The sequence below is a fragment of the Periplaneta americana genome, chromosome 12 (genome assembly GCF_040183065.1).
Source record: "Periplaneta americana isolate PAMFEO1 chromosome 12, P.americana_PAMFEO1_priV1, whole genome shotgun sequence".
Taxonomy (NCBI): Eukaryota; Metazoa; Arthropoda; class Insecta; order Blattodea; family Blattidae; genus Periplaneta; species Periplaneta americana.
In genome coordinates this window covers 139,035,083-139,050,027 of record NC_091128.1, presented here as the reverse complement: position 1 = coordinate 139,050,027, position 14,945 = coordinate 139,035,083, and the positions used below count along the sequence as shown (strand labels likewise).

Sequence of the window (14,945 nt, the reverse complement as noted above, 5' to 3'; positions counted from 1 at the left end):
AATACATTCGTTACTGGAGGTACGTTAACAGAAAGCCACAAATTAAGTCACACAGTATTGTGTGCACTCATAGTTGAGTTCTGGCGTCTTGTCAGCTCATTTGAGTTGTGTGGATACAAAAAGGAAAAATTGTGACGGTGTCGTGTATAGTTCCTGGGGTAGCTCAGTCGGTAGAGCGTTCGCGCGCTAAGCGAAGGGTCCCAGGATCGATACCCAGCTCCAGAACAATTTTTCCTTGAAATTATTCAAACCTGCTTTACAGGGAACTACTACCTGAAAGCCAGGTTTGTGTAACCCACACACCATCAATGAACTGAAAGACAATATAAGAACAGAAATTAGAAGAATAACGAAAGCAGAACTTTTGCGTGTGAATTCAAATTTCATCGAAAGATGTCGGGAATGTCCGAATGCTAATGGACACCACTTTCAGCAACTACTATAACACAGGTTAATGAAATAAAATTATGATTGTGTGCATGCCATTAATTAATGAAAGTTATATGAGTGCAATACACTGGAGATTACAGATCTAAAATGCCACATTTTACCTTGAGCTCTACAGGCTTGCTCCCGCCCATGTTCTTCAGATCAAGCGTGATGTAAACACACTGTATTTACTGTAGTACACAAATTTTTAAGTGAAATTTCAGTTTATGTTTGTAGGTGAGGGAAAATCTGCGAAAAATTAATTATTAAATCCAGCATTTTTTTTCAGCCGGAACGGTCTGGAACGCGTTCCAGTAAACTTTTTGCCATTACAAATTCCAACGAGATATATTTTATAAGCGAAATTGAAAATTAAAATTGCCGCCACTGCGGAGTCCAAGAGATTACATTTTCTCATTATTATCGTTGGTACAAAAGTAACTCATGCAATATAGTGCTGCCATCTTCCGTTATTGATCCTGAAACTATAGCTCGAAATCGAAAAATTTCCGAACTTAAAATCAATGAGCTCCGTTTGGAACTTACTGTAATATAAGGTATGTAGACCTAATATTTTTAAACCTACGATTTTGTTATATAATGTGGTCGAGTGATAGAGTTCCGGTAAACTTTTTTCCAGAAAAAAAGCACTGATTAAATCTGTTAAAATTCAAAGCATGAATGTTACAGAAAATCACTCAATCCTAACATCGTTGCTGAATTCAATTATATATATAATATATAAACCGGTTACTTGTCTTGTTACAGTGTACCAGACTTTACCATCTTGTTCCCGGTTAATAATTGTTTGGACTTTATAAATTATTTCAAGAGGGATCAATTTTATTTTTATATAAGTGTTAGTCTTACTATTTAAAGCAATCTTTTATCAGAATTGCTTAGTGTTCAATAAGTGAATTCTATGTGAACTTGTACACAAAATCTATTCAAACACGGAGAGCTATCATGTAGCTCATTCATTTTTCTCTAAGAGGCACAACGAAGGCACTGTGTTCTTTCTATTCCACTAAAATTATAATTAACAGGTCACTACAACAACAACATATTTCATTTACAACAAATTTATAACGAGACAGTGTACAGTATATTGAAAACAGTAGCTTCTTAAAAAAAAAGAAGCAAGAGGAACAAATTATTGTTTATATACATATATATTATATAATAATAAATTAATAAGGCAGTCTGTATCTGCAGTTTAATGTCCCAAAATCGTGGGACGTGATAGTTATTTCAAACACACAAGACTTCAGGATACTGTAATCTCTACATTAAAGTCTCATATATTGGCATTCCACATTACATGGTGGGCTTAGCAAAGGACAGAGAACACATTAAATACATTTTATATTTACACAACAAATTCTTCCACACACCCATTTTCTACTTATAAGCAGATGCTAAAACAAAACTATATTTTCATTAACCAATCTGAAATAATGAAACGTAAGTTATTAGAAAAGAAATCAGTTACAAATTCTATCACACAAATGTACAAAATGATAAAAGCCTAAACTTTATCTTGTCGTTACATAATATGTTATACATACTCAGTACTGTAACAAACCCTGACTTTTTTTTTAAACTATTACTAAGGTAGCTTAATTTCTGTTAAGTCAAAAATATTCCGTTTCCTGTTACTTTTAATGTAAAGAGGAAAAAATTACAGATTAACGAAAGAAATTTTAAAACATTTCCTATTTTACACTTAAAACATTTAAAACTTTGTACAATAAAGTAGAACTTAAAAAGGAAGAAACAGTGCTCAAAAAGTTTAAAGAAATTTGATAACTAAACTGTTTTGACTACGAGAGACTATTCATTTAAATTAAAAATAGTTTTTCAGAATTCAGACATGCTGTACATACTACAAAAGAAGTGTGATGATTTTCAAAAAATAATATCTTAAATAAACAAGAAAACTACATTAAGTTCTGGATTTAAAATATCTTAACAAAAAGTGTATTTCTAAAGAAAAGCTACTGCTTCTTCACATTTAATGAAAACAATGTTTCTTGCAGCTCTTGAAAATTAGAAAAACAGGGTGGAGCAATAGACAGAAAAAGAGACAGACAGAAGGAGATATACAGAGAGAGACAGAGAGCGAGAGTGCAGATATGAGCATTTTTAAAATGAGTAATGATCTACAATGGTTAGGTGAAATGTGATGATTTAAGAGTTCAGATTTTTTTTTGCCTGCAACATGTTTATAAAGTTGTAAGATATCCATAAAAGAATTTAATGGATTTATTTTCCTAAAATAAGAAAAATTCTTCAGATTCAAATAAAATATAGCAAACATAGAGACATTAACAATGTTAAGTGTACTAAATAATTAAGAATTACATTTCCCACTACATTTTAGGCTTATAATAAAAATCTGGAGAAAAACTGAGAAATTAAATTAATTGCACGAATTTGTTATCTCCATGGCATTCATCCATAATTTTTATGATTGCAATATTTATAATCATGAACGAGGTGCTGCAGCATAGATTGACAAAATTATCAATAAAATACGTAACACATTAAAAAACTATGAACAACACAAGCATTACGTAAAGATAAATATACTAAGGAAAGACAACTCTTCTATATCTGTAAAATTAGGAGACTGCAGGGAAAGGACTGAAAAGATCTGAGTCAAAGGCAGATTCTTTTCTCTATGCCATTACTTCTAGAATGATTATAAGATCCAAAATGATTAGTAAAGGTTCTTCCCAAGAGATGTAAAAACAGAAAATTATACCTTGCTTCTCTCTATGGGCCTTTACGGCCTTCATACAATATCTCTCTCTCAATCTAAGCTCAGATATAAAGCCCTACTGTGTACTACAAACACTGGTGGTGATGACAGTTTTAGAGACCATCATTATTTCTCAACGACAAGGTAATGGGCACTGGTAGTCTGTGAGATATTATCAACTTTCCAGTATCTTCAAGAGAATAATTAATGCTTACAAGTTAATAGAATATAGATGACAAATTATTGAGAATTTTCTGACATGTATCAAGATATTACCAATTTTCACACTTGGAAGTAAATTAGTTCTTTCAATTTAATATATTTTTTATTTCCAAAATTTAAATATATTTGTGGATATATTCAAGCTACATTTTATTTAGGGAAAAAGATATAATTCAAAAATAACTTTCAACACACATATCAGGGGCAGGGGGAAGAGAAAGAATTTAGAAGAATCCAAGAAATTATCTGGCCTAAGACACAGAATGATAAGGATAATTATGATGTTTAATTTAGTTTACGAAGCTTATCATATTCTATGTATTTTCCAAAATCTTACTAACATTCAGGAGGAATGGAACGAGGGGGCAGTAGGGAAGAAAAAAACAGTATATAATCTGAGGAAATGGTGTATTAGTGGGATGAAATAATAGCAGGATTGTTATATAATGTAAAAATGAATTTGAATGGATGAACTTTGTCAAGGTTATGGAATTGTTTTGTTTAAGACCAAGTTATAAATCAAGTGAAACCAATGTTCTAGGGTACGAGCAGTAATGTGATTATGTTAAAACTATTTCGACAGTGAATTTAATAATAGGTTATGTCTTTCCTGAAATAGTCAACAAGGGTTTAGGTCTTCTATAGTTAATAAATTTAAAGGTATTTATGTTACGTTCAGGGGAAATTATTTAGTTATGAGAAAGGTGGGGGTGAAGTTGAATGAGAAAATTAGTAGGCTACAAATAGCTATTAGTGTAACTGAGAATAAGAGAAGCGAAGTAGGTTAATAAAGTGTGATAAATTAGAAGAAAGGGTAAGTGGAAGTGAAAGGACACGAAAGACATAGTTAAGAGCAGGTATTAAGTCACGATTCATCTATGTTTTAAGCTGTAAATAGTGTAAGTAGGAGAATACTGACCTGAATACAGAAATGTGAAGGACCAGCAGGACAGAATCCCTAATGAGAGAAATATATCATATCATATCATATATCATATCATATCATATCATATCATATCATATCATATCATATCATATCATATCATATCATATCATATCATATCATATATCATATCATATATCATATCATATCATATCATGTCATATCATATATCATATCATATCATATCATATCATATATCATATCATATTATATATCATATCATATCATATCATGTCATGTCATATCATATCATATATCATATCATATCATATCATATCATATCATATCATATCATATCATATCATATCATATCATATCATATCATATCATATCATATCATTCAGGAGAATGAAAGAAAAGCAGCAGGAGAAATAGAAAAAGAAACAAGAGGAAGATAATACAAATGTGATAACAGTAATGGTAGCTCATTACTAGGCCTCAAGTGTTTAGGCATTAAAAAGTTAAGAAGGTGTACTAGAATCGACATAGTAACTTATCCATTGGGAGGTTTTTAGATTTAGAAATCTAACAATAGAGAACTGATCACATGGACTGAAGCATGCATCTAGAAAACTGCAACCTGAGTGCTTATATGTGACAGATAAGATGCTTATGTGTGCTTCATGTAAGCACGTGGTTTATTAGATGCATTCTTCAATCCCTGTAACTCAGTATCTACTATTAGATTTCGGAAATCTTGTGAACAAGGCTTAAAAAACACTTCCAACAGACACTACATCCACTCTACAATACTTGGTGCCATACCTGATCAATAAATGTTATTACTCAATAAAAGAATTTTTGGAAAAATAAATAAACTACATTTGTCTTGCTTAATCAGATTATGTATTGTAGTTTTCATTTCCTTGTTTATGTGATTGACTACCGTAATATGTTTTGAGAAATAGGAAAAGAGCCTTGTATAAAATTGTAATGGCCTAGTATATAATTACCGGTATGAAATTATATTGTATACAGCATTTTAACTACCGGTAATTTACATTTAATGCATATCCTATATAAATAAACTTGATCTACAGGACGAAATAAATTGAAGTGAATTCTCAACTTTTAGAGCTTGAACACCCATTGTCTCCTCGTTTTGTAGTTCGAGACTGAGAATTTAAAACTGTGAAATTCGTCCACCTAACATAGCTTCTGTTAAATGAATGCCATCTTAAGTGGACAGTACGAAGTTCATTACACTGTAGTTATTTATTAAATGTTTTGTTTTCCTCACCAGACCTTCGTTCATATATCAATAATATATAATGTTGAATGTTGTTTTGGATGATACCGGAACTCAGAGACCCAGTGTGAAAAGGTACATAGATCTAAGAAAAGAAATTATACAATTTAGAAATTTCTTATATATAAATATTACAGTTAAAATATTTGACAAACATCAATTCCAACCGTGCTACAGTTATGTCTGAAATGTGGATATTATTCTATTCTTCTTAGTATTTTAATGGTTAGACAATAACATTCACCATCTCAAGATCTTAAAAAAAAGCTAACATTAAAAGTACTACTCCTTGCTTCAAACCTCCTTCATATGATCTATACAGCTCAAGATAATCAGAAGAATGCAGAGTTTTCTAGTCAAGTAACATGGCTTCCTTCTATAAAGATGAAGGATTTGTATGCAGGTATAAGTATTTTATTGCCAGTTTTACAGACAATACATGTCTAAATACGAGCAAAAAAAAAAAAAACTTTTAGTTCAAATAGCTATTTCCTTACAATTCTTGAACATTTTGTAAATATTACCTTAAAAGTTAGACTGTCAAGAATGTATTACCAGAGAAATCACAAAATTCAAAACTTTATCAATTCAAAACATGTGATTGCCAATACCTCTTCGCTGTAGAGTTTCATAAACCGTAACCATGATTAAAGTATTTCCACAATATGAGATGCCTTTGATCTTTAACATTTCCAATATTTTTCTAATCCATAACACTTTCCTTCTAAAACACTGCCCTTGAACTTAATTAAATTTAATGCTCTATAAAATTGCCTATTGAAAATAGCTTCATTACTTAATGAGAAAAATGAAAATCTGTATTAATACCGATAGTTGTCACAATTTGCTTCCAATAACCCAGTTTTAGGTCCTGCGCCGTGGTGTCGTGGTCTAAGGCATCCTGCTTAGGACTCATGTTACGGAATGCGCGCTGGTTCGAGTCCTCATTGGGGAAGAAATTTTCTCATGAAATTTCGGCCAGTGTATGGGACCGGTGCCCACCCAGCATCGTGATGCACTTGGGGAGCTACGATAGGTAGCGAAATCCGGTTGCGAATACCAGCTATAACGGCTGGGGGGATAATCGTGCTAACCACACGATACCTCCATTCTGGTTGGATGATCGTCCATCTCTGCTTCGGCATGTGGGCGTGAGGCCAGCAGCCGGCTGGTCGGTCTAGGCCCTTCACGGGCTGTAGCGCCACGGATTATTAACCCAGTTTTAGTCTCTCTTCTACAGAGTCCAGCACAATCATCTCGCCGGTTTGAATTTGCCGCCGCACAGGTATCTTGATAGTTGCGCTTGAGTGGTATATGTCTTTGAGCAGCACAAGTCATGCCATTTTAGTTACCATCATGGCGTGGACTGGTGAATATCGTGAATTTTGTTGTTGAAGCATATTTAAAAAAATGGTGATTTTGTGATTGCAATGCAGCGGCAATTTCGTACCTATTTCAGAGTATGTCAACACGGAAGAATTCCTGATAATAAAACCAAATTGTTAAGGGTGAGAAATTTCAGACAAAAGGTTCAACTTTCAAACCGAAGTCGTATGGTAGATGTCGCAACATTCGGACTCCCGAGAATATCGCAACAATGAAATATGCTGTTACCACATCTCCATGATGTTCAGCCATTAAACGTGCTCTGACATTGGGAATATCTGATCGGAGTGTCAGGCGAATCTTACACCTACACCTCAAGTTCTATCCCTACAAAATTATGGTGGTTCAGGAACTTCGAGAATGTGATTGGTTCAACCATCAAGCTGTTTGCGAGACCATACTAAGGAAAGTACTAAGAAAAGGCTCTGATAAATCCAAAGAGATTGCATATAAATCACTAGTACGTCCAGTAATGGAATATGGTGCTGCATGTTGGGATCCTTACAGACTAGAACATATTAAGACACTGGAAAAGATTCAAAAACGGGCTCTCAAGTATTGTCAGAAAAATTCACCATTAAAATGGGACACACTCACGGACAGGAGAACGCAAATTCGATTATGCGCACTCTTCAAAACATACAGAGGTGAGCCTGCCTGGAGAGAAATAAAAAATAGGTTGCAGCCGCCAAATTACTCTTCAAGGAACGACCACTCATATAAATTGAGGGAAAGAAGACAGAGGACGGACACTGGAAAGTTTTCTTTTCTCAAATGTACTATCAGGGACTGGAATGCTTTACCTGCAGACTTACTAAAGGCTTTACCAACAACCAAAAATGTATTTAAAAATAGGCTTAAGGACTTTACTAATAGACGATAATTATACACAGTATTTAAATGGTGTAATTGATATTTTGTTACTGAAGTGTTCTATCAGTGAAGAATTATGTTGTGTCAGTGAAACGTGTTCCTGTCAGTGAAGCTTTATTGCTTATAGTGGCAGTGCAAAGTATTTGAACAGTGAAATGTTTTTGAAGTGTTAGTGAAATCAGGATAGAATCAGTGAAATGTGTCGTAGTTCCAGTGCAGTGAGTGAGTGGACAGCGAAATGAGTGTAGTGTTGAAAGGTACTTGTGCAGATATGAACATATCATACTCGTGGGTTTTAGTTCGAACATAGGTTTAAGGTACAAATTAGATTTACTTTAAATGTTATTTTAACTGATCGTGCTTCATTTAATTTAGGATGTTCCCTGTTATTATTATTATTATTATTATTATTATTATTATTATTATTATTATTATTATCAATTATTGTTAGTATTAATTATTAGTATTATTATTAATTGTATTTTTATTAATTGTGTTTATTATTGTCTTTATTGAGTGTAATTAGTTACCAATGCCACCGGGTATATACCCATTGCAGTGTGAATAAATACACACACATATATATTGGAAAATGTTCCAGACGATGCTGTTGTGCTCAGTAGTGACTAAGCTCATTTTTATTTGGAATAATAAGGCCATATTTTTTGAGACAGAAGGACGCACAGTCACTGTTTCAGGAGTATATAGCTCGTGAGGGCAAGCATTTGGACTTTATTATCTTTAAAACAAAGTGATGTCAAAATGGCAAGCATTCTTCTGTAAAACGGTGAAATAAAAGTTTGAATACCATCTATAATTAAGAGGCATATTGGTCCGACAAGTTAGCATATAAATGAAATAAGTATAATAAATCCTTCAATAACTGTCTATTTTAACCTAATGAGTAGTACAAGAAATTGCATTAGGTCATTACACAATAAAAATATGACTAGCGCTTTCGCCAATTAAATGGCATCTTCAGGTCTAATTAGCATATGGTAACGCTTTAAGATATTCAGAACATAAAGCAGATTTTTGTCATAGACGTAATAGATCAAAATTCGCATCCCACTTAATTGAGAATAACCATGAACTTAAAAAAAATGTCAGATGCTTTACAAATTTTAAAACCTATCAACAACGGGAATATCAATTTAGTTGCAGAAGAATTTTACATAGCTAAATCTCTTGGTAATAATATTTCTTTACTTAATGAACAATTACCTAATCCTAAAAACTGCAACACGTACTCCCCTCCACTTACATCATGATGTGGTTCTCTCACATGTCAATGCACCAGTCAACACCACGCAACTGGTCATGTAACATCGGTTCTTCCTACAGCTCCAAAATTTCGTAAGTGTTTTATTGCTAGATAACTTTCTTTTGCTCCGTATATGTCTACTTTCCTTACTTAAACACTGTTTTATTGATTCTTACAGATTCATAACATGCTACCATTCTTTGCGTCGTGATGACTGCTGCAATTTTTACCCATTTTAACTGTGTCATCTTTATACTTATAAGCTGCATACATGTTTTTGCAGACTTCTATTCAAGGCACAGATTTTGTATTTTAATATCTAGACTCTATATGAGGTTTCATTACTACAACTATCACACCTTTTTCAAGTTATTATCATCACATTGCTTTCTGTTTGTGCAGTCATTCATAATATTGTAATTATCTCACATCATGTATTTTATCATATTTTATTATGTTGCATTTTACCTACATCTTTATGCTTAAAGCATTACCGTATGCTAATTAGACCTAAAGATGCCATTTAATTGGCAAAAGCGCTAGTCATATTTTTATTGTGTAATGACCTAATGTAATTTCTTGTACTACTCATTAGGTTAAAATAGACAGTTATTGAAGGATTTATTATACTTATTTCATTTACCATCTATGTTGTTCTTTTTATGTTCTATGTCTTAAATTAAAATTAATCATAATTTTTAATATCATGTACACTTAAACATTACAATAATTTAAAATAATTTATAAAGTGACGAAACAGAAGTTGTGTGTGTTCGTAAGTTACAGCAAACAGGATAATATTGCTTGGACTTCCTTTAATCATATCATCTAGCCACTTGCCACCTTTCTCCTGTTCAGTCCTACTGTGCATCAAAACAAATTCTGAGTTGTCCGTAAAACAGAGTTATGTTCCATATGAATAAATAAATGTGTACTGAAATATACTGTCCAGAAAAGCAAGTAGTAGTGATAAAACGAAGCAAAATGTGTGCTACATAACCAGCCATGGTGTATAACATTTAGGATACAGGAATTAAAAAAAAAAATATAGGTATTAACATCAAGATGAAATAGACTTAACTTGAAAATGTCTCTAGCACGCATGTGAACCAACTTATATATTCTGAAGCAAAAAAAATGAATAATCAATTATAAGAGATGAAAGATAGTGACACAGAAAACGAAAGCAGAGGAGGAAGAGGAGAAAAAGGTGGAGGAGGAAGATGACACCGAAAAGAATGAGTGTGACAAACAGCTGCTAGTTATTATTCTAGAATAAACGTGATCAAAGCTTATTTTAATAGATTAACGGCTGTGATATTCCATGTAATATCATCTATTTCTTAGAATAACTTTATACTATGCTTCTATCTGTTATAAGTAAGGAGTGGATTCCTATGTAATTAAATATTCTTTTTGCGTGTGATAAAACACAATTAACAAAGTTAAAAATTCCGAACAAGAAGTTTCAAGTTTAAAACCCGAATTTTATTTCATATAAAAAACACATATTTTCATAAAAAAATTATGTAAATACATATTTTCAGGAAATCTATTATAAACACATAAATCTTGGAGTTTTTTACTTAAATCATTTATTTTACAAGAACTTTTAAATATTTTAAAACTGAATCAATTATATCACTCAGAAGTACGTTATCTTTTTAAGAATTCTTGGTTGCTTTGTGTTTTTAAGCACTGTGTGGTGTATCCGTGATCCATTTTTGTAATAGTTTCGCCTCAAGATCTGAGAACTGCTAGGCAGCATATCAGTGTTATTATTAGGGAATAAATTAACATGGACTAGGAGGAGAGATCTTGCAACACCTATAATTAGGATTGTTTATTGTTGCTGAAGATGATTTCATTCCACGCTTTGTTTGTCAAACACAACAGATAAGAGCTCAGGTATGAGCATTATTTAATTTAAACAAATCTCTGCCTCTCGCTCATGTCTATCAAGTAAGACAATATATCTTGTTGTGATTCCCTGTTATCGGGCTTCGTCAATCGATATCCTTCAAGATGTTTGTTTAAAAAACGATTTGGCTTTCCTATTAGCAAATCTAAGATTTTTGTGTGACACCATAAAAAAACTCAAAACATCCAAAAACCTCTTGCCTAAAACAGGGAGGTGCGTGCCGTGAAAATTAAACTAGACTCGCTACCAGGTTCAGAAGTACAAGTACTAAGGAACAAATTCCAGAATGTGTTTGGAAAAAGCAGTGGATGTAAAAAGATGTGTAAAGTTGCTGAAGTATTGGAGGGTGTGCCTGTAGGTGAAATTGACGGTGTTTGTGTTTGTGACATTCCTCTCTTTAAATATGCACGTCTGATGTCCTGTGACGTGGAAAGATCGCTTTCACAGTATAAGTCATTGTTCAGAGATGATCCGCATGCATTTGTGATGGAAAATTTGGAGATGACCTTTGTTGTTCACTGCAATTCTAGGCCAACTACTAGCACTCAAGTGTGGTGGGTGAGTACCTAGTAACATTTTTTTTTTTTTCCAAGCTAAGTAAGGTATTTTTGTCATATTTAAAAGAAATATTTTTTTTATTTTTAGCAAATATTTTCGTACTTTTTAGTACATAAAAAATAAATATATTTACATTTTTTAGCACATAAAAATCCGCTCTCTATACATAACCAGCCACGGTTTATAACATTTAGGGTACAGGAATTAAAAAAAAAATATAGGTATTAACATCAAGATGAAATAGACTTAACTTGAAAATGTCTCTAGCACGCATGTGAACCAACCTATAAGTTCTGAAGCAAAAAAATGAATAATCAATTATAAGAGATGAAAGATAGTGACACAGAAAACGAAAGCAGAGGAAGAGGAGGAGGAGGAGGAGGAAGAGGAGGAGGAGGAAGATGACACCGATAAGAATGAGTGTGACAAACAGCTGCTAGCTAATATTCTAGAATAAACATGATCAGCGTAAGTTTATTTTAATAGATTAACGGCTATGATATTCCATGTAATATCATCTATTTCTTAGAATAACTTTATACTATGCTTCTATCTGTTATAAATGAACTCACCGCACATGAAATATTACAAAGTACAACTGCTGTACTATTGGCTCACATCATATGCAGGAGGTCTGAAGCAGGAAATATTTATTCCAAAAGGAGGAATAAAAAGCAACTGCCCCATACGTACACCCAGCAATGCAGTACATTATCCATTTCTACCTCTATTCTCTCCAATACAACATTTCCAAACACAACTAAGCATACCATGCATCCTTAGGATAAAATACATACCAATACACAAACAGCCAATTCTCTTTAAGTTCAAAATACATTCGTATTTGGGAGAAGAGAGACCATATTAAGTCATGGGTTATGCTACTGTCTTCCTAATTTTCGTTCTTGAACTCCTTAAGCTCTAACTATCCATATCTGTAGTGTATGATAGTAGAGTGTAGAAAAGAAAAACTCTGCTCTCTCTTAAATGAGGTTTTAATCCACTGATGAAGATGAAGAGGAAAAATGTAATAGATATAACACCAGAAGAGCAATGAGAAAGAAATACGTTCCACAATAAAACCCATCATCTACTGAAGAGCTGAAAGAAAATCACAGAAGAGAAAATTACACAAGTCATTCCAAAACATATGAACAAACACAGCAACCCTAAACCAAAAGGCTTACTCCCACATGCAACACATTTTCGAACTATGAGATCAATGAGGAAGAGAAGAGAGAAATAATTGACTTCTCTTATTCCATTACAATTAGAAGGAACATGCTACATTTCTGAAATATCCTTCCAATTGTAGAAGAAAAAAATTTATCATTCCAACACCTCTAAATCCCAATAAGATAAAAATATGTTGTATGCTACAAAATTAATACATTTCTCAAAATAAATGGGAAACATCCCTTAAAAATAGGATTGATTACATTATCAACACTAAAAAATAAAAATCTAGGAACTCCAAATGTACAAATAGTGTACAATAGTTAACAACCGAACTATACAAAAAAAAAAAAAAGAACTATTAAAAAATTCGAAGCTCACAGTGTGAATTTCTTAAATTTTCAATTGATACAGTATAATACATATTACTAGCAAGTTAATAGTATTAAGAGTACTTTCCTTTTCAATGTTCTGTCTACAGAGAATGCATTCAAATTCCTGTGTATTAAATTTAACCTAATTGTTCTTAATAAATGATCTACGATATGAATAAAATAAACTTTTACAAATGAAGAGTTCGCGGGAAAAACTATGAATGTCACATTTCTGTTAAGGATTATATAATGATCTAATTGAGTCTATAACTGCAAGATGTAGTGCTGTTTCTATAGAAAATAAAGGAAAGGATTACTGTATTCGTGGTGATAATTCTCCTTTTTACCATTTTTCATAAGAACAACATTAAATTTCGTAGTGATCCATTGAATTAGATAATGACATCAACCTTAACAAAATTGTGATATTCATCGTTTTTCCCGCAAACTCTTCAAATATCCATGTCAAATTAATTCGTTATTGTTAGTGGAAGAGGAGCAAGACAAAAGCATCATCCAGATAAAGATGCTGCAGTTATTGAGAAGCATAACCATGTCAATCATTAGAGGAAACCATCAACTTATGGAATGACTCGTGGTTTTACAGAAAAAAAAAAAAATTAATTAATGAACAGTGATTATAATAAATTTGTACTGCTGATACAGCGCTAATTTAATTTTCAAAACATACATGCATACACACTAATTCTTCAATGTACTCAGTGTCGGTACTAAAATTATTTTCCTGCATGAAAGTATATACACAACTATATAAGTGACTAGTCTTGCCCAATAAGCAAGCTACAAATTTCATAGAAGTAATATTGCTCTATATCACTTCTTACAAATTAGTTTGTAATAAACCATCTCAAGTAGAAATTAAATAAAAATACAACTTTCACGATTACCCATTGAAGCTAATTCGTATTTTACAAAATTCATAGACGTGTAATTGCCTTCAAACACAATGGCAATCTGATTCAGTGACCTATCGCATAAATAAAAGAAATATTAATGAATGATCTTAAATAATCAATCAGTAACATCTGGACTTTCGCTACTGTTTCTTCTGAAAGCTGCTAGTTTATCAGTGTTTGTATGAGTAGAATTACGGGACAACCTGTGATTCTTTCCTGCATGGTCAGAGTTTGACGGTGCGCGGTGTTCCCGTCTCCACTTCAACACAGCTTTCCACACTCGGAGTTCAACTCCACCCCTGAAAGAAAAATAATAGTATGAGATAGCTTCAGGTAGGATAATGTTTCAACTTGTCAGGATTGGTTACAAATACACAAGTTAAAGATGCCAGAAAATCAACATACTTTGCTATTTTGTTCTCCTAAAAAGTTTAAAGTGGGGGAAAAACAGATGCAAATCCAGCAGACTGCTTAAATAGATACAGAAACATGTCCCCCCCCCCATGACAAACGTAATTTATCATCGTATTATGCAAATCTAGTCTTTCAGGTAATGCTACCTGTAAAGCAGATTTGAATAATTTCAAGGGAAAAATTGTTCCGGGGCCGGGTATCGATCCCGGGACCTCTGGTTGAACATACCAGCGCTCTTTCCAACTGAGCTACCCGGGAACTCCACCCGACACCATCTCAACTTTATATCCACACAACTCGCATGGGCTGACGAAATGCCAGAGACCCACATCGAGTGCACACAATCTCTGTGTGACTTGGAATTGTGGTTTTCTGTTAACGTACACAGTGACGTATATACATATTATGCAAATCTAGTCTTTCAGGTAAGGCTCCCTGTAAAGCAGATTTGAATA

At 32.9% G+C, this 14,945-nt stretch overlaps 1 protein-coding gene across 9 annotated transcripts in view; it reads right to left on the bottom strand.

Moving 5' to 3' along the window:
• Positions 1 to 4,629: 4,629 nt before the first annotated feature.
• Ask1 (apoptotic signal-regulating kinase 1) overlaps positions 4,630 to 14,945 on the bottom strand; it is a 155,014-nt gene continuing 144,698 nt past the window's right edge. For 5 of the 9 annotated variants that reach the window (XM_069842139.1, XM_069842136.1, XM_069842141.1 and 2 more), the window contains 2 exons: positions 14,280 to 14,375; positions 4,630 to 12,710 (listed from right to left, as the gene is read on the bottom strand). In XM_069842139.1, the coding sequence (XP_069698240.1) occupies positions 12,605 to 12,710; positions 14,280 to 14,375 (202 nt within the window). In that variant the 3' untranslated portion in view covers positions 4,630 to 12,604. The remainder of the gene's footprint in view (positions 12,711 to 14,279; positions 14,376 to 14,945) is intronic. The other 4 variants (XM_069842137.1, XM_069842138.1, XR_011335326.1 and 1 more) reach the window with 3 other exon arrangements.